Below are 20,826 nucleotides of genomic sequence, written 5' to 3' on the forward strand. Positions count from 1 at the left end.
GCATAGTGGATATACATTATATGGACAGGGAGGAGCTGATCCTGCATCAGCACTCCTACTCTTAGATGCTTTATGAATGTGGCTCCAGAGGGTCATCTGTATATGACTTAGGGAAATTTGAGGGATTGATGTGTTTAATTAAAGAGATGGGCCTGTGGTAAACTGTGACTGACCCACATACAGATTATCTCAGCACTCTGCCTGATCACATAGGGCCCAAATCTGAAATATTTTACAAACTGTTACCTCTTTCACTCTGCCTAATCACATATAGTACGACCCAATACTGATTTACTTTACAATCGATCACCTCAATCATCCATTGATGCCATAGGTCTACTGTAACTCCAGATTGGGATCAAATTGTGTATGTAAAGAATCCACTGCCATTCATAGATGGATAAATGTTCAACGTGGTACATTATTGAAATGAGATTTTTGGAGTAGCCTATGTCTTACTTAATCAATCCAAATCAAATGTTATTGTTTGCATACACATAGCAGATGTTTTTGCAGGTGTAGTGAAATGCTTGAAATCAAAGGTTCATGCAACTGGATCTTGAACAATAATTAGCTACACAGATTTTTATTTTACCAGGCAAGTCAGTTAAGAACAAATTCTTATTTTCAATGACAGCCTAGGAACAGTGGGTTAACTGCCTTGTCCAGGGGCAGAACAACATATTTTTAACTTGTCAGCTCAGGGATTTGATCTTGCAACCTTTTGGTTACAAGTCCAACGCTGTAACCACTAGGCTACCTGCCACCCCAATAATGAAAAGATACCTCAGTTTCTGCCAATAACATTTTTAATGTAGGATTAAGTATCATCGCTAACACATATATTCTGTGATTCTATTCTGTAACAGTAAAAGACAAAGCAATATGTAGGATATGAAATGTCCATGCAGGGTCTAATACTTACAGTGAGGAGAGTTCATATGAAATCTGTTCACTAAAAAGCCATAGAGGTATGTTTGGGATTGGGTGATCTGCACTGTCTGCACCTCCACTATCATCATCTCTGTGCTTCACATCCTCACCATCCATGTCATGTAGCTCCACTAAGATGGGGTTTTGTCAAGATGGAATACAGCTTTTGTCCAAATTTACCTCGTAGCAGGTTCGAAGACTTTACCCAGCAGATTAGGATAAATCATACAGCAGGTTAAGGTTAGGAAAAGTGTAGGGTTACAATTAGCAACAACAACAAAAAACTATTTGGGACAAAAGCTGTATCTTGTCTAGACATGACCCTAATATGGAAGGCCACATAATAGAGTGAAACCTCTATACAGTCCTGAAACCATACAGCTCTACTCTTTGAAATGCCTACTTCCATAAGCACATTTTTCCTATATTTTTTTGTGTGATAATTATTTGAGATCCTGTCAGTCTTTAACTTACCTTGCTTATTTGTATTACTATGTTGACTTGTATACTCTACTGGTATTAAACTTACCTTTGATTTTCAATATTATATTATTATATCATACTAATCTTGCTGTTTTGGAAATTATATTATCTATATATCCTTCAGTTTTTACATTTACATAACTCACAGATTTACTTAGCTAAAGTTCAGAGAAATATTCAGGCAATACAGGACATATTTAATGTGTTTGTCACTATTTTATCTCTTATTGCTGTGGTATCAGGTGCATTAGCTAGTTCTGAAGATACTGGCTGATGTCGGTCTATGGAAACTATCTGTGGTAACTTTGTGCTGCATTCAAGAGAGGGAACCTATTGTAATGTATCATGCTGTGTAGATGATAGAGGCATTGATAGAAGTTGTCAGAAGCCAACAAGTGGAATATTGGAAACCAACCAGTGAGAATGGTGGTACATTTTCCTTGGACTTCATTGGCGGTAATAACAGTATTGTGCCAGTTCCATGTCAGTATTATGGATAGCTGCCACTTGAGTGTGCTAAAGTTTAAAATAGATCATTTTTGTGTTATCCTCCTTGGTCTATTAAATTGAGCCTCTGCCAGTATTGCACTTACATGTAAAAGCAGCAAGATTATACCTTCTGCATCACTGCTGTTCAATAACATTCCATCTCCTAAGGTTAACTTGAAACTTCTTATGGGGGAAATGGGGATCATTATTCCTCCTTAACAATTTGCTCTTACAGAAATGAGAATTTCCCTCACCAATAGGTTAATCATAATATTGAGCAGACATATTTTGAAATGTCCTATTACACAGCTCTATTTTAATACGTTAGGAATCTTATCAAGTTATCTGCTATGGAGATCTGCTATGTTTGGCTGTTCAAGCATACACTTCTCCTCTGGGTCTACTCTGGTTGGTTTGCTTTTGCTCTGATATATATTGATATTTTATGATTTCTGTTTATTATTGTATATTGTGCAATGATTTGTGTTAAATTGTATTTGTTTTAGGAAACATTTTTGATAATGTCAGAAAAATGTGCTTGGTCTTTCAGTAAATATCTTGTTCATATGTTTGATGACAATAAAAGGAAAAAGGTAAATGTGTGTCTGTGAACTCATTGGCTGTATGTTGCCTGTAAGCATCATTGCCACAGTTTGAAGAGACTGCAACCATGAAACGAACCCACTTCCCCTGAGAGAGAAGGCAAGGAGACCAATGGTTTAGTGACACTTGAATTTTAGGTCATTTGAAACCTTCCATCATGGAGCACCTAATGCTATTACCTACATGGAGATAGGAGAACATACAGTGGACCATTAGAATAGCAGAACATGTATCTACAGAGAAGTAGAAAGGGACAAGCAACAATGTGTTTTAACGTTTTGAAAAAAAAGAAGATTAATACAGGAAGTAGGAAGTCAGATACAGAACAGTTTTAGTGTGACTGGCAGACAGGAGATTTACAACAAAACCCTTAATGGATGTGTGTGTGCTGTGTGTATGTGAGTACGTGTGTGCATTTGTGTTGTGAAGTGAGACACTGACCTTTCCTATGAAGGAGGGAGAATGTCTCTCAAGCTACCTCGGAACTGGGACTTCAGCACCCTCAAAGCTGAAACCGCCAAAATAGGTAAGTTACTGGTTGTTAAACTGAACATAAAGCTATTCTTAGGTGTCATTGCATTTGTGTAAGTAGGTTTGTTCTATGATCATTTGCATTGTACACTAGTGTACAAAAGTGTGTGTAACAGGCCTCTAGGTAAAGAGACTTGACCTGTGGGTGTAACATGAGGTTGACTGTGGCAATGTTATTCTCAGACTTGGTTATAATTAGTGTGTTTAGCAGTGTTTGTGGTCCACGGCCTTGGCTTCCAGCAGGATCGTACACCTGATTACAGGTGGGGCGGTGCACCTTTAACAGTGCATGAGTCCATGTGAATACAGAAGTACAGTACATAACTATGCAAATTAATTCATGCTATAACTATCAGTGGAATATTGTAGTTGTCATCAACATGAGTCAGTGAAAATACTTGGATACTTGTATTTACAGTTTTAGTAGGCTATACTGGGTGCACCTCAGCATCATATAATAAGCATAATGTAATAAATTGGCAATCATTTATTGAGTAAATTATGATATTATGAAGTGGGTTAAAACAGTATCCTATAAAAAAAATACAGTAACTAAATTCACTGTCTTTTTTTAATGCATATCAAGTGTCATGCTTCAGTAATAACTGACTACACACCATACCACATTCCTGAATCCTTATTTCATATTAATAAGGAACTATAACTGGACAGTTCATTAAACCAGTGGACTAATGTTGGAGGGGCCATACTCATCTTTTTCTCATTTGAATTCCGACACACTTAGATACTACAGATAATCCCAACATGTTGTCATATCTATAGAACATATGTCAAATGGAGCCATGAAGGCAACTTTGTATTAAAATGCTTCTTGTACTATTTGAAAAAGAAAACGTGTAACATTTCCATATGTGAGGGTCATAAGAGGACTGTAAAGGCAGATAAATGAAAGTAGTCTAAAAAACAGATTTTGGCTTTGGGCCGATAGATGTAGTAAAGGAGTCAATGGAACGCCAATTTGGCTAGGAGGCAATGAGGAGACTGGATATATCCCCCACGGACCTTTCCCCCATGCGTTTCCTTGGCAAATCCATTGTTTTGGTCGAGTTCGATTGACCTGTTTACCACATCTATGGGTTAAGTGTGGGTGGCTGAGTGAGTGAGTGAGTGAGTGAATCAGTCAATCAGTCTGTGAGTGAGTGAATCGGTGAGTCTGCCTGCCTGTCTGTCTGTCTGACATGAGTCTGGTTCGATCTCCACTCTGTAAGTCAAAGTAGCCTGGTCAACCCGGAGATAAGGAGGCTTGAAACTCTTGAATATTTTTGTGATCATTAGAATTTGGCTACACATGACTGCAAGGTGTCTTCAAATGGATGATTGTTGTTTTTTCTCTCTAATGACACTGGATGTTTGAATGGAAGTGCAATAGTAACACCCTTTGCAAGTCTGTTGTGGCAATGGATGCAACTGAAAAGTGTTCAAGTGTGTAACACTTAATATGCATCCCATTAATGAATGGTTATTAGTGGTTTAAATTATTACACTGTTGATTAACTTGTTTTGTTTTATCCACTTTGTAATGTAATATTATTTATCTTTTAAATTCACAACTGTGTGTGGGGTGGGGGGTGCGATTGGGGGTGCTGTGGGATTATTTAAGAAACTTTTGAAGAGGTAGGGTTTCAGATGTTTTCGGAGGATGGGCAAGGACTCTGCTGTCCTAGCTTTAGGGGGAAGCTGGTTACACCATTGGGGTGCCAGGACAGAGAAGAGCTTGAACTGAGCTGAGCTGGTGCTGGGGTGGGAGGGCCAAGAGACCAGAGGCAGAACAGAGTGCTCAGGTTGGGGTGTCAGGTTTGAGCATAGCCTGAAGGTACGGAGGGGCAGTTCCTCTTGCTGTTCCGTAGGTAAGCACCATGGTCTTGTAGTGGATACGAGCTTGGACTGGAAGCCAGTGGAGTGTGCGGAGGAGTGGGGTGACATGGGAGAACTTAGGAAGGTTGAACAACAGGCGGGCTGTAGCATTCTGGATAAGCCCAGCCAACAGCAAGTTGAAGTAGGCCAGACGGGAGATGACAAGTGCCTGAATTAGGACCTGCAACGCTTTCTGTGTGAGGCGTTATGCATTCCGCATATTTATTACATTATTGGCAATGTATTACATTATAAATGATAAAGTTATTACATTATTAGCAGATCATTTCCTGCAATTCTACATATTTTGCCATGGGCCAAAGAGAAACAATTTGCAATTTTATAGCTATTCACATGCTATTGTACACATTTTTCCATGAGGCTGAAAGAAAATGTTGCTGTTACACATTTTGCCATGGGGCAGAGAGGAATGTGTAGTTTTATAGCTAATCTCATGCAATTCTACACATTTTTCCGTAAGGCGGAGAGAGCTAATTTTGTCAGAGCTGTGGGGGTTTCTGCTACTCCAGTGGCAGTAAGGCGTTTTTGATTTCCTCTGTGCTCTGTGGTGCTTTCAGCAGGAAGCTGATGAAATGCCAGAACAGTAGCTATGAGTAGGCTTGCAAAGGAAGAGTATATTACCAGTAACTTTGGAAGTTTACCAATATAGGATTTTATGGAATTGTCATAACATGTCAAATTTGTAAATTAACAAAATAAAATGATTTAAATATTTTTTTAAATGAATGACAAAGCTGTAAAACATGATCCTAAATATAACCCATCGACTTAGTGAATACCTTTGGTATTTCCGTTGGGTTTCAGCATGAAATATCCTTTATATTTTGACACCCGTTTATTTATTTTACTATGTCATATGTCTTTGTGGTGGCAGTTGTGAAAAAAGTCAATAGTTGGAAGAGCAGCAGAGTTAATTGTCTATTATTTCATTGTTGATTAGATCCTTTTTTCATTAATTAGGCTATTTTCTCTTTATCCATATGGTCTATCCAATATAAATTAATGGACAATATGGACATAGATATTTTGTTGTATTTCATATATTCATTAGTGTGTGTATATGTTAGTGATGCGTGGGTTGACTCATAACCTGCCATCCCCACGGTTATATCTACGGGGCGGGCAGGTTTAGGGTCATGTAATATTGTGTGATGAAGGGTGGGTGGGTGGCGGGTTGAATAAAGAGAAAACTACAACTTAAAAATCCATAAATGTATCAAATGTAATAAATGTATTCTTGTGCAATTTATATCTATAGGCTACATTGAGGTTTTTCTTTCATTGTTGTAGGCTATCTGGCATAGCTATAAGCTATAAGCCTAAACTGTACACACGTCAAATAGACTACACTCCAACGGGCAGAAACAAGTTCATATTGATCCACAGAGGCCATAAAAGTAATATTTGGGAACTATTTGGTGAAATGGTAAAAGAGTCTTTATGTGATGATTATGAGGCGGTACACAAATGAGACAGTCACAATTTTCACAGCTTTCTATTTCCTTACAACTGGTCAAACTGATGTCATTTGGAAATCTAGCACAGAAATTATTTTCAGATTTTTTAGCATTTTCTCCCTAAAGACCTTTGTTACCGATGTCAACTAGTATATTGAATAATTTATTCTACCGATTTATGACGTTATTCTGGTGAGCAGGTGCTTATTCAGACTAATAGGGAAACATACTGTATGACAGAAGAGAAGCTGCATGTATCTAATTATAGACAAGTTGACTAACAAATAGCCTAACAAAATGTTGGAAATTATAAGCAGAAACACATCTAAATCAGGCAACAACAAAGAATCTGGACCCCCTGTCCAAAAATGTTTCTGCCGTCTCTGACTGTGACCTACAGAACAGTTTCTATATTAGCGGGTTAGGATCAGGTGTGGGCCTCAGATTTTCACCTTATCACATATAGTGGGGCGTTTGCAGATGGGTTATCAGCAATTGCGGGCGGGTGTGGTTGAACAAACAGCTGACCTGCACACTACTAGTGTGTGTGTGTGTGTGTGTGTGTGTGTGTGTGTGTGTGTGTGTGTGTGTGTGTGCGTGTGTGTGTGCGTGTGCGTGTGCACGTGTGTGAGAAACCATGTGAGAAGGCCTGTTGTACTTCTCTACATCACTACTGTATTTTTCCTTACACCAGTACACTATGAAAGTATGAAAGTCAATGACATTCCATAGATAGGCATACGAAATATATACACATAATTGAAATGTACAGTTACACAGCTGACTGGGGCAAGTGTGTTCTGTCATTTGAACTGCTAAAGTTGTTACCCTATTCAGTGCGTTACTTTTGACCAGGGCCCATAGGGCTCTGGTGAAAAGTAGTACCCCATAGGGAATAGGGTGCCATTTGGGATGCATCCTTCGTATCTAGGGTTTTCATTTTTTAATTTGACCTTTATTTAACTAGGGTTCAACATTCACTTTTTCTTCAGAACGTCATTGAGATCATTTGGAACTTCATAATCCTGTGAGTGCTGCACAGTTCAATCAAGTCTCACTCATTTAACATTATTCAACTTGACGTAAAACAGCTGGGCTTGATGGAGAATTTTAACATTTATTTCTGGTTCAATGGGTCTATTGGGTCTAGGAGGTCCTCTGTCTAGTTGACAAGTTCCTCAAAGGTCTGTGTCCATCGTTCCAGAGGGTGTGGTGTCTCATACATCCCTGTGTGAGAGCCAAGGTTCATCCAGAGCCTTTTGACCAAAGGGTCTGACTTCTAGGTAGGGGCCTTCGAAGTGTTTCTCCAATCCAGTGATGATGCAGTAGCTCTCGATTGCAATCAGTCTAATCTCTCCGGCAACCTATGGTGCCACTGTCTGTGTCACTCCGTCCCGCTTTCTCGCTCCATCCTGTGCCACGTAGACTACTTTGGCCAGAATCTCCCTGTTCGGCCTGACTTCATCGTTGTGAGAAAGAGTCTCTACGCAGCTGTTTGTTAAGCTGAATGTCTACACTTGTGTCCCCAAATGTTTTTGAACTCACCGTAGCTTGCAGGTGTGAAGTTGAGTCTTGGTGGTGCAGAGTTGACTTCGTAAAACTGGGTAGGTCTTTGAAACCAGTACTGGCCCAGGTTGACGCTTTGTAGGTTCTGAAGAGTAGACAATCCCAGCAGAACAGTTTCCTGGTTTACTCACACTGGGTCATCCATGGATAGCGCTCATAATTGTTAGCTTGAAAATGCCTTTCAAAGTTCTTTCCACAATGTACCAATCAGGGCAGTGCTGGTGTTGGCCACACCCTCTGCACAACATTTAACTTCTCATAGAAAGTTAGCCTTGATAAGGGCAATGCCAACATATTAGCCAAGACATCCTCCTCGATAACACCTGCTACAGCCACCCCATTGTCAAACAAAAGCATGGGGAAACTAGGCTACTGCTCACTATTGGCTCCCAGTCAATAGTGACATGTCTAGGCCTTCCAGAAGACCTTTTTTATTTTAAACGACACCACCCTTTCCAAGTCTAAATGTGATTGGTTTATTCCATTGTCTAATACAATTGAATGGCAGAGTCCTTCTCTCCAGCTTCTGAAAGCCTAGCCAGTGGCTGACTGAACTAGCTAGATTTTTCTCCCCAGAGGCCACCAAAGAAAATTCCTGATTGGATATTATTTTTTCTTCAGTATTAACTCTTAGCTTTTCAACACAAACGGAAGCAATGAAATCAGAAGAGCATACATAAAAAATAAAAGAACATTTTAAAAGAAGTTCCTCAAGATTCCCCACTGACTTTGGGTCGCACACATCCCACTGAATGTGGATCTCCAGTTCATCTGCTGATCTTTCAGCAGTTTGCTGACATTTTCGTGGGATTTTAAATATAAAATCAGTTTGCACTCGGTTCGCAAAGCACTCTGGCAGGCAAACGTTATTGGTGTGACACGTAGCCTGCAACTTTACCTCCATTTCCATCCTTTCTTCATACGATAATTTTTCTCTCTCTCATGTTCTCCTCTGATATCAAACACAGACGACTAAGACACTCAGGATGTTGCTGAGCAATGGATGGCCTTTTAGTAAAGGGTAAAGAAACCCAAACATGGACAAATTACTCAACCTTGTTTCATATGGTATGTATTCATTTGTGGATGTTCATCACCCATTTCGTATGATGTGTTATGAATTACAATTCATATTATTTTATATATAATATATGTTACAAATTTACAAAAGCTAACAGGCTTAACGTTAGCAACTTTTGGTTTGCCAGATGTTCAGGTTATACACCTACCCATCCACCCTGACCAACCACCCTCCTTCAGTAACCATCTGTGCTATGTAACCATACCAAACATAACATATCATCCTCATTTGAAAATGTACTATATTACGTCTGGTCTATGAGACCAGGCTGAGTTGAGACCATACTGTATTATTGTTCCTGATTTGCTCTTTCCTCTAGTGCACTTTACTGTTGAAGGCCCAGTGTATTTGTTGTTTGCTACTTTCCATCCACTGAACAATCACAGCTATAATTTACAATAGTAGGTCAGATTGAGGCAGCTGTATCCTGCCAGGCCACCACACACAAGGAGGACAAAAATACACTTGTCAAGTTTCAGCCTGCAGCCCTGCACACAGCCACACACACTGACTTCTATCTACTGCAAATGTCAGATTGATGCATAATCAAATCAATAAAAGAGGAAGACCTGACTTGACGGATGTTGAGAGCCTTGTTGACATCCTGCCTGTGTTTAGTAAAGAGTCTCTTAAGACTGTGTGTTTGTTCCCACTCTGCTGCAGCCCGGTCTAAGAGTGTGATGCCTGGAGAGGGCAGCCCTGGGTCAGGCTCGCCCGGCTCCACCACCACCTCCATGGAGAGGCCACTGAAGGCCGGCTGGCTAAGGAAACAGAGGTCCATTGTGAAGAACTGGCAGCTGCGTTACTTTGTCCTGAGAGGGAGCACACTGACCTACCATAAAGACGAAAAGGAGGGGAGTGTCCAGGTGAGAGAGGGGGCACTAGCTATCCATTAATGGTGTTTCCTGAACAGGTCATATCGTTAGAAAAAACTCAGGGACCTTTAAGTATCCAAACAACACTACTGCTGTCAATATTCAGTTAGCATGTTTCCATCTTTATTGAAGTCATTTCCTGTATTTCCTGTAGCATATATGTGTTATTTACTAAGATGTCAGTGCCTGTCTGCCCCTCTGTCCCTAGGGAGTGATCCAACTGAGGTTCAGCAAAGTAAATGAGCTCCCACTGAACCAAGACGACCCAGGGAAATTCCTGTTTGAGATCATGCCGCGTAAGCAGAAGACTGTCTCTGGTCTCTTTCGTTCTGTCTCTCTCTCTCTCTCTTTCCCTTTTCCCCTTGATCTCTCTATCTCTCTTTCACCCTCTCTCTGTCCCTCTGTCTCACCATCTCTCTCTCGCTCTCTCTCTAAAGACCCATCTATGTATCCCAGTGTGTTGGAGGGTCATACCCTCTCTGTATCTCTGTGAATTCCAGGCAGCAGTGGTGATCGGGAGCGGTGCCCCTACATTCTCATGGCCAACTCCCACAGTGAGATGGATGAGTGGGTCCGCACGCTGCGCAGGGTGGTTGGAGCACCCTCTAGTGGAGGTACAGGGAGCTTGCTGAACATATTTAGAGACAGGAGATTTCCCTGACCAAGGTACTTGACCCGGAAAAACAACGTATAGCTAGGATATATTTTTCCTGGTTGGATCACATGGTCAGGAAAAATGCAGGGCTCTAGTGTAACATCTGAACTTATTTCCTTAACTTTTGGTTCGAGAACTCTTTTTGGAGTTGCCTTCGGGCCCATGACATAAACCATACCACTGTTTCTAGCCACGGGTCAGTAGGCCTACATGGTCGCAAAACTTGAGGAGCCTGCCACCGCTACCCACCAGACCAGTGGGTCTCGAGCCTCGACCCACAACTTGAGAAACTGTGTTTTTGATTCTCCAGATTGAGAGAATGCGAATAGGCAGTTAGATAGAGGTGCTATCTTTATCAGCATCATAAAAGTTGATAGTATTTCAACCACAAACAAATGTGTGACTTACTCTAACTGCTCTCTTACCCCCTCAGCGATATTTGGCAAGAGCTTGGGTGATACTGTGACCTATGAGCAGCGGTTTGGCTCCCACATGGTGCCCGTCCTGGTGCAGAAGTGTGCTGAATTCATCAGAGAACATGGACTGGGTGAGGAGGGCATCTTTAGACTACCGGGACAAGACAACACCGTCAAACAGTTCAGGGACGCTTTCAACGCCGGAGAGAGACCTTCCTTCCCAAGGTGAGATGCCTCAGAGCTAGGGCCCCAACATACAAACAGATAACTATTATACCCTTTTTATACAAACTCAAATGAACCAATTATCATTGCAGATGGGGTACTGTCTCTAAAGGTTGCATAGAGACATGAGAGAGATGCAGTCAGCATGATAGTGCAGAGAAGCCTGATACACTTCTTCTGCTCTCGGTTCTCTGTGGCTTACACCACATCCTGTCCAACTTGACAGAGAAGAGGAGTGCAACGTTATAGTCAACATCACAGTGAACAGTCTTATAAGAACCTTCTGCTCACGCTTAACTCTCTATTGACAAAATGAATGAAAACGGGGACAAACTGTTTTGGAGCTGGATTCAACACAAAATAGCAATACACTCAGCACGACTGTATGTTTGTGTGTGTGTGTGTGTGTGTGTGTGTGTGTGTGTGTGTGTGTGTGTGTGTGTGTGTGTGTGTGTGTGTGTGTGTGTGTGTGTGTGTGTGTGTGTGTGTGTGTGTGTGTGTGTGTGTGTGTGTGTGTGTGTGTGTGTGTGTGTGTGTGTGTGTGTGTGTGTGCGCATGCATGTGTATGTGCGGTAGTGTGTGTGGCTGCGCTTGTATAGCCTGTGTACAGGATGCACTGTTTGACTGTTTTGTGCCCTGCAGTGACACAGATGTCCACACAGTAGCGTCGTTGTTGAAGTTGTACCTAAGGGATCTGCCTGAGCCAGTGGTTCCTTGGACACAGTACCAAGACTTCCTAGACTGCAGCCCCATGCTGGACCCCAACAGTGCTGCAGTAGGAACTCATATTTACTTAAATGAAGACCATAGGCAAATGTCATAAATAAACCCTTTGCACTACAATTTGTGATTTAGGACCGTTTCTATCAACTTGTAAAGGAATAAATACAAACTAATTCTTTAGCCAATATTCTTACAAATAAACATTTTCTCCTGGCTACAATTTGTCATTTAGCTCTATTTCTGTCAAATGTGCCACAATTACTATATGGCTGCGTTTAGACAGACAGCCCAATTCATATTTATTTTCCCAATAATTGGTATTTTGACCAATCACACCATATCTTTTCAGGTCACATCTTTTTCAGAGCTCATCTGCTTGGGCAAAAGACCAATTTGTGAAAAATATATCAGAATTGGGCTGCCTGTTTAAACAGAGCCTATGTAGGCCAACTGAATCAATGTTTTGCCTTACTAACTCTCTCTTTGCTCAGGGTCGTGAAAGACTGGAGAAGCAGATCACCCTCCTTCCTAGACCCAACTATAACCTCCTCAGCTACATGTGCAGGTGAGCTTACAGTCACACAACCAAAGATCAGGGGGATCAGGGGGATAAGGGGATCAGTGGGTAATTGATTGAACTACAATTCAAGGAACCTGTAGTTTGAAGCCCCTTGCAAAACATATGAAAAGCAATTTGATAACTACACTGTAATATTTAATCTATAGCTTGCTCATACAGCATTTGTTGTTTGATTAGTACATATTTTTGGTGTGACTGACTTTGCTGCATAACCTCTCTTTGCAGGTTCTTATTTGAGGTGCAGCAAAACTCCAAGGTGAACAAGATGAGTGTTGAAAACCTGGCCACGGTCATTGGGATCAATCTGCTCAAGCCCCACATCGAGGACCCCATCACTATGATGACGGGTGAGACCAGACTGTCAGGATCCTCTTTGTGCATACTGTAACAGGGTAGTATTCTATTCTACTTTTATTTATCACATACTGATGCGGCTTGATGCCATGACCAACTGACCTTACTGACCTACAATAAATACAAATCATGATGCACTGTTTGATTAAGGGCTTGTAAGTAAGCATTTCACGCTAAGGTTTACACCTGTTGTATTCGGCTCATGTGACAAATACAACTTCGTTTGATTTTATATCAACAAATGGTTTCTTTATCCTCACTATATGTTTACCTTTCAGAAGTGTTTGTGTGTTAACAGACTGTATACTTGTCTGTCTTCTCCAGGGACTCCTCAGATCCAGAAGTTGATGACAGTGATGATCAGACAGCATGAGGCTCTGTTTCCTCCGTCTAAAGACGTGGCTCCTTCACCCCCCAGCAAGAAGAGTGAGAGCAAGAAGAACAGTGCTCCACGCAGCTTTGTGGGCTGGGAGTCTGCTGAGGTAACAACATAACATTTTCAAACATAGCCCATATGGACCTAATTGAAAGTAGTGCACTATAAAGGGAATAGGGCACAATTTAGGATGTAACCTTAAAGAAGCTCTCCTATTGTTTCATACTGTGAATGTGGTAATGTGAGTAATATAGTATGATACATTATACCAGTAAGCATTGCATAAAGCTAAACAATATAAATATATTCTCTAGTTTTGTGGTCTATACTATATTCCACATCCTCTATGTCCCTGCAGTGTGAGGGCTTTCAGTCAGAGTCTCCAGAGGAGGAGGAGGAAGACACAGACAACCTGGGGGCCGAGCCAGTTACCATCTCCATCCCCCAGCAGCCCCACTACCCTTTCTCATCCTCAGACCTGGACCCCTTGTCTGGAAGCCCCCGCAAACGCACCCAGACCCTGCCTACATTGAACTGCCCTGTCCCTGGGAGCGGGAGGGCCCGCAAGCTGGAGGCCATGAACCGCTGGAGCCGCATCCAGGAGAGCAGCGAGGAGAATGGAGAGAAGACTCTCTCAGAGGACATCTTTAAGATCCTGGACCTGCAGAAGACGTCTCTGTTCGGAGGCGCCCAAAAGGACTGGGAGGACAGAGGGACAGGCAGGAGAGGAAGTGACATCACAGTCACCTCTTCCAAACCCAGCAATGACCCCCAGCAAAAGTCTCAGTCCACGACCCCTGAGAAGAAGACAGAGGCCAGTACAGCTGTGGTTTCATCTTCAGACCTCCAACCAGACAGCAAGGCTGATCAGCAAGAGGACAGCCAGGGAAACTCAGAGCACCTCAGTACTAGGTCTGTATAATGGGGGTAAGAATACTGTCTGCATCCTAAATGGCACCCTATGCCTTACATGATGTACTGTAGGGAATTGGGTGCTATTTGAGACGCAGACACTATCTTATTGGAAAGGACAAAATGTCAACACTAGTAAGATTATTACATAAATGCACGCGCACGCACACACACACACACACACACACACACACACACACACACACACACACACACACACACACACACACACACACACACACACACACACACACACACACACACACACACACACACACACACACACACACACACACTGACCAATACATACTTTACTCTGCATTCATAAATAATATCTCTCCCCTCTCATGCAGCCTGCAGCAGAGGAACAAAGAGCTGAGTGCCACAGTAGCAGAACTGCAGTCAGCCCTGGACGCAGAGAAGCGCTGTGTGTCCGCTCTGGCGATCCGGCTGAGGAACGCGGAACACAGCCGAGACGAGGCCCAGAGACGTAACCAGGAGCTGGACCAAGAGATACAGCAGTTCCTCAGCAGAGAACCACAAGGGCCAACTTAGAACCATGAGGGCCAACTTAGAAGCACGAAGGGGCCAACCTAGAACCATGAAGGGGCCAACCTAAAACCACAGGTCCAACCTAGATCCAATAGCTCCCCACCAGGGAACCATGAAGCCTACCTAGAACATAGAACTGCCTATAGCCTTAAGTTATCAAAGAGATCCCACAATAAAGTATATAGATATTTAACATAGATATCTCTAAACTGTAACATAACATAGAGATCCCTCAATATAGAGATCTCCAACATAGAGAAGAAAGCCCATCACAGTGGACATCACAGCCTCATGCTGACCAGAGGCCACCTGCTGTTCTACGAGAGAGTCAATGTCTTGGCCAGAGCTGTAACTCTGTCTGGGACCTGGAACATGTTGCTACAGATGCAGGATCTTAATTTGACAATATTCCTGCAGTGGGAAAATAATCCTGCATTACCAGGAAATGTGAATTATTGTGTGGATTACAATTAATGGACATTTTTGTAGGGGGTGATACATTTTTTGTTAGGGCAAGTCAAGTCTGACATTTTCAAGTACACATTACAAACTTTAGAAGCCTTTTTAAACATTGAATACACTATAAGTTTGCATTTCCTGCTGTGCATGAACTGTCCTGCAAGAACAGGGTGATCAAATTAAGATCCTATATCTGTAGGTTGTAAGTTGGTTTGTTGAGAAAACCCATGGGTAAACTCTTTAGTCAAACCAGCCATTGTGTTGACTACACTTCACATTTTATAAACACAAAATAAGGAATACTGTGACTGTATATGAATGGCCTTTGCTCGGTGTAGATGATTATGTAGTATGGATGTGATGTGCAGTAGCCTAAACAGTGCTGATAGTTGTTGACCATGCTGGCTCCATTACATTGATATTCTCAGATGATTAGAGCATGTACACGAAATAGCAGGTTGCGCATAATGTCCAGGTTAAGAAAATGTCCAGGACAATTGGACTATAATGGTCTGTATAAGTATTTCGGCCAGGATTCAATTCCCAACACAGCGCTCTGGAAGCCAACTTTGCAGTTTTTAATTAAATTAATTTTACCTACATTCGCGGAGATCATATTCACGGTGAACGTTGTGCATGTCGGCTCAATTGTTAAGGTTTGAATCCTGTTAATATTTTGTTTGACCAGACATTAATAAAGGAGGAACAGAATAAGTCAACTTGGCTGATCAATAATCTGCACCGTTTGTCATTATTGTGACTTACAGGGTTGAACTATAACCTTTTAACCTCACAGTCTACCAATACCGGATCCGGGTTCGTGACTACGGCTCAAGCTCATTAGCATAACGCACAATGCGAAAAAATATTCCTAAAAAGATTTAACCTCCACACATTAACAAGTAAAATAGCTCAAATGAAGTTGTTTATCTACCCAGCAAGTCAGATTTCTAAAATGTTTTACGGCGAAAACATAGCACATATTTATGTCAAACCACCACCACAGACATAGCTCATTTGCATAGCCAAGTAGGAAAAATATGCAATCAACAAACGCAGGATTAAAAAAAAAATCATTTCACTAACCTTTTGAAATCTTCATCAGATGACAGTAATATAACATGTTACACAGTACATTCATTTTTTTTTCAATAATCTGCAATATATATCCATAAATCTCTGTTTACAATGATGCATCGTTCAACAAATGCTACTAAAATGTCAGGAGAAATGCCGATAGCTCCGGCAGATAACGTCAGCTAACAAGGAATACACATCATAAACTTTGACTAAATATGCATGTTTTACATATGTATAGGAAGATACACTTCTTCTAAATGCAATCGCTGTGTTACATTTCTTTTTAACGTTACAGGTTGCGTTCACTAGGCTATACTAGGAGTCGGCGCTCCAAAATTAGCATTATCGCTCCTCTATCTTGGAGTCGACAGAAACCCAAATTTACCACATAAATATTCCCTTACCTTTGCTGTTCTTCCATCAAAAGACCTGGAAGGGATTATACTTACCAAACCAGCGTTTAGTTTTCAAGTCTGTGTCTTTCGGTTCTCAAAATAGCCACATTTCGGTCGAAATGTAGGCAAAATTCAAGTGGATGCGCACCAAAACGTCGAAATTACATATTATATGTCGAGTAAACTTGTCAAACTATGTTCATAATTAAGCTTTAACATGTTATAAAGGTGCACAGAAATCGTGAGGACGAACAGAAACACACACGTCGTTTAATCGATCCTGAAGAAAATACATCACCCGGCCAGAGCGCGCTTAACAGTCACCTTTTTTTTTTCGCTTGGCCGAGAGGTTTCGGCTCGCTCAAACTCCCGTGAGCGAGCGATGCGTGTGAGATGACGTCAAAGTTGGGCCAACTTTTTCCATGACAAGAGAGCATTTGGGAGAATGCATGCCCTGAGAGTTCTGCTTTACATAGAGACAAAATTGAAATGGTTTTAGAAGCTTTAGAGTGTTTTCTATTCGATAATATTTTTTTATATGCATATATTAGCAATTTTGGGGAAAAATATTTTCAGTTTACTATGGGCACGCACTTTCTCCAACAGGGGCAGTATAGAGCAAGAGTTGGCAATACAATAAGTGTTACTATAATAATCATGTTTCATAGAGTGAGTGCTAGAGAGAGAGATAGAAAGGATGAATGAGGGGCAAAGTGAATGTCGTCACTCACACTGACGGGGTCAGAGGAAAGATAGTGTGTCAGTGTAGATAACATGTGTGTAAGGCCAGGGGAGAAATGGCTGCTGGGAAGTGTGTGCATATGTGTGTGTGCACATTTGTTTGTTCATTCGTGTGTGTGGGAGCACGTTTGTTCGTGCTTGTGTGTTTGTGAGAAAGGCCGTGATAGAGCGAAAGAGAGAGAGTGGGGCAGGGGTGTTATCAAGCATTCTTCAGCAATGACAGGAGAAGGAAGGGAGAAGGGACTGCATAAATGGGACTGCAGGGGAGATAAGCACACTGTCAACTGTCACCCTGGAGGATGAGTAACAGGGGAAGGAAGAGCCTGTTCCTTCCCATGTTCTCCACTCCTCACTATCAAGAGTGTATCTTTGCAGGTCATAGTCAGAAGCTCAGGAATGAGGACCCCTGAATTGTGGTTGAACCAAGTAGTGGCATCCATACAGATTTTGAAAGTGTAGTTAAATGATACGTCTAAATTTAGGATCTGCAGCTAATGGTGGCATACATTAATCTCACAGTCCAGCTTTTAGGCAAATCTGAGAAGACGTAGTGTTGTGATGAGGTATTGAGTGTTTGAAATCACAGTGTTTGGAATCAGTCATCGACGGAGAGAGAAGGTAAAAAGGGCTTTATAAATACATTTGATTGATTGATTGATTGATTGAGAGGTAGAGACAGTGGGCACTCAGTGTAGATTACTCATCTGGTCACTGGTCAGTGGGGAAGTGTTCTAACTTGAGTCATCCAGGTTGCAGTTCTAGTTTGACCTTTGACTCCATGCTGTCTCCCCAATCACAGTGGAATGCTTGGAGACCAGTCTGCCCATGCAAAGCCCTTTCTCTCCTGCACTCCACTCTGGGCTGTGGAATCTGGACTAAAGCTAAACTCAGGACCTTAGAACCACTGAACTGAGGGACGTGTGAGGGAACAGCACAGGGCACATTGGAAGTAATTGTAAGTCCTGCCTGCTGTGCATTTAATAGGCAGTGAGGCCTCTTAATCAGACATCCAGACAGAGATAACCCATTTCCAAAACTGCTGTGACTTCTGCAACATGTTAGCCTACTAAAAGAGGAAGGGTACTTACATTAAGTGTTGCAAACTTCCAAACTCAATTAGGTAATGAGTGGATTACGGGAAAGTTGTGTTTTGTTGTGTAGTCTACTCTGTTTCCACAACAGACGGGGAAACAACAACGCTATATATCCATTTTCTGAAATGTTGGTAAATTAGCTGTTATTGGTTAAAGGAATTATGAAATAGATCTGTGTGTTTTTTCACTATCTGATCATGGCATGGGGTTGTTCAATTACAGACGTATTTGTATAAAATCTATCACTTGATGGTTTCATTTCACATAGACAAATAATCATGTTTCTTTGCAAAATGCTATACACTCATTAGTAACTCTTTCCTAATATTGATTTGCACCCCGTTTTGCCCTCATAACAGCCTCAATTCGTCAGGGCATGGACTCTACAAAGTGTTGAAAGCGTTCCACAGGGATGCTGGCCCATGTTGACTCCAATGCTTCCCACAGTTGTTTCAAGTTGGCTTGATGTCCTTTGGGTGGTGGACCATTCTTGATACACATGAGAAACTATTGAACGTGAAAACCCCAGCAGCGTTGCAGTTCTTGACACACTGAAACAAGTGCAGCTGGCACGTACTACCATACCTCCTCAAAGGAACTTAAATCTTTTGTCTTGCCCATTCACCCTCTGAACGGCACACCTACACAATCCATGTCTCAATTGTCTCAAGGCTTAAAAATCCTTCTTTAACCTGTCTCCTCCCCTTCATCTACACTGAATGAAGTGGATTTAAAAGGTGACATCAATAAGGGATCATATCTTTCACCCAGATTCACCTGGTCAGACTACAGTGCCTTCGGGGAGTATTCAGACCCCTTGAATTTTTCCACATTTTGTTATGTTACAGCCTTAAATACTTTTTTCCCTCACCAATCTACACATAATACCCCATAATGACAAAGCAAAAACAGAAATACCTTATCTACATAAGTATTCAGCCCCTTTGCTATGAGACTCGAAATTGAGATCAGGTGCATCTTGTTTCCATTGATCATCCTTGAGATGTTTCTACAACTTGAGGAGTGACTTCCGTCTGGCCACTCTACCATAAAGGCCTGATTGGTGGAGTGCTGCAGAGACGGTTGTCTTCCAGGAAGGTTCTCCCATCTCCACAGAGGAACTCTAGAGCTCTGTCTGTGTGACCATCTGGTTCTTGGTCACCTCTCTGACCAAGGCCTTTCTCCCCCGATTGCTCAGTTTGGCCGGGTGGCCAGCTCTCGGAAGAGTCTTGGTGGTTCCTAACTTCTTCCATTTAAGAATGATGGAGGCCACTGTGTTCTTGGGGACCTTCATTCCTGCAGCCCTTTTTTGGTACCCTTCCTCAGATCTGTGCCTCGACATTATCCTGTCTCTGAGCTCTACAGACAATTCCTTCGACTTCATGACTTGGTTTTTGCTCTGACATGCACTGTCCGCTGTGGGACCTTATTATTTGGAAAGGCACACCTGTCTATATGTACCATTAATTGAATTTGCCACAAGTGGACTCAAAACAAGTTGTAGAAGAATTTCAAGGATGATCAATGGAAAGCGGATGCACCTGAGCTCAATTTCGAGTCTCATAACAAAGGGTGTGAATACTTATGTAAATAAGGTATTTCTGTTTTTTATTTTTAATACATTTTCAAAAAACATTTTTTGCTTCTTCATCATGGGGTATTGTGTGTAGATTGATCAGGGGAAAAAATAATTGAATACATTTTGGAATACAGCTGTAATGTAGCAAAATGTGGAAAAAGTCAAGGGGTCTGAATACTTTCCAAATGCACTGTATGTCATGGAAAGAGCAGGTGTTCTTAATGTTTTGTACACTCAGTGCACTCACTCAGAGAAATAAGTCACACAGTTAAATGTAACAAATAACTACATTTTTTAATAAAGATATGTACAAATGATACATTTGTAACATCAATATTTGTATTTATTTATAATTCATACAGTAATATGAGCTCTGTATGTAAAATATTTACATTTTAGTCATTTAGCAGATGCTCTTATCCAGAGCGATTTACAGTGACTTAAGATATCTAGGTGAGACAATCACATATCACAGTCAAATATACAGGATATGAACATTCCATTATAGCTAAACAGAGGATACATATCGTTTCGCAAAACAAAAACAAAACTTCATATACATCTGAAATCTATGAATAAAAAATCTGAGACCAGTAATATTTTAGACACATAAAGGTACCAATTAGCAATCATTTCTGATGAAAAACATAAATGTAAAAAATTGGTGGATATAGCATTTTGTTAATAAACTCAACATATTCCTCTCTCATTTGACTTTTTTCTCAAAATAAAATAAATGTTTCTTTAGGATTCCATTTTTAAGTATTACAA

The 20,826-nt window shown here is 41.3% G+C and overlaps 1 protein-coding gene across 2 annotated transcripts; it reads left to right on the forward strand.

Moving 5' to 3' along the window:
• Window positions 1-4: 4 nt before the first annotated feature.
• On the forward strand, window positions 5-18,647 carry LOC118358478 (rho GTPase-activating protein 25-like). 2 transcript variants are annotated; one of them, XM_035736361.2, is made up of 12 exons: window positions 5-3,034; window positions 8,927-9,026; window positions 9,703-9,905; window positions 10,123-10,210; window positions 10,415-10,528; window positions 11,003-11,210; window positions 11,853-11,985; window positions 12,425-12,498; window positions 12,739-12,860; window positions 13,192-13,349; window positions 13,602-14,155; window positions 14,509-18,647. In XM_035736361.2, the coding sequence occupies exons 2-12, from the start codon at window positions 8,996-8,998 to the stop codon at window positions 14,708-14,710; spliced, it is 1,887 nt and encodes a 628-aa protein (XP_035592254.1). In that variant the 5' UTR covers window positions 5-3,034; window positions 8,927-8,995; the 3' UTR covers window positions 14,711-18,647. The 2 variants fall into 2 exon arrangements, with proteins under 2 accessions (XP_035592254.1, XP_035592253.1); XM_035736360.2 differs by lacking the exon at window positions 8,927-9,026.
• Window positions 18,648-20,826: the final 2,179 nt, after the last annotated feature.

Source organism: Oncorhynchus keta, chromosome 25 (genome assembly GCF_023373465.1).
Source record: "Oncorhynchus keta strain PuntledgeMale-10-30-2019 chromosome 25, Oket_V2, whole genome shotgun sequence".
Lineage (NCBI taxonomy): Eukaryota > Metazoa > Chordata > Actinopteri > Salmoniformes > Salmonidae > Oncorhynchus > Oncorhynchus keta.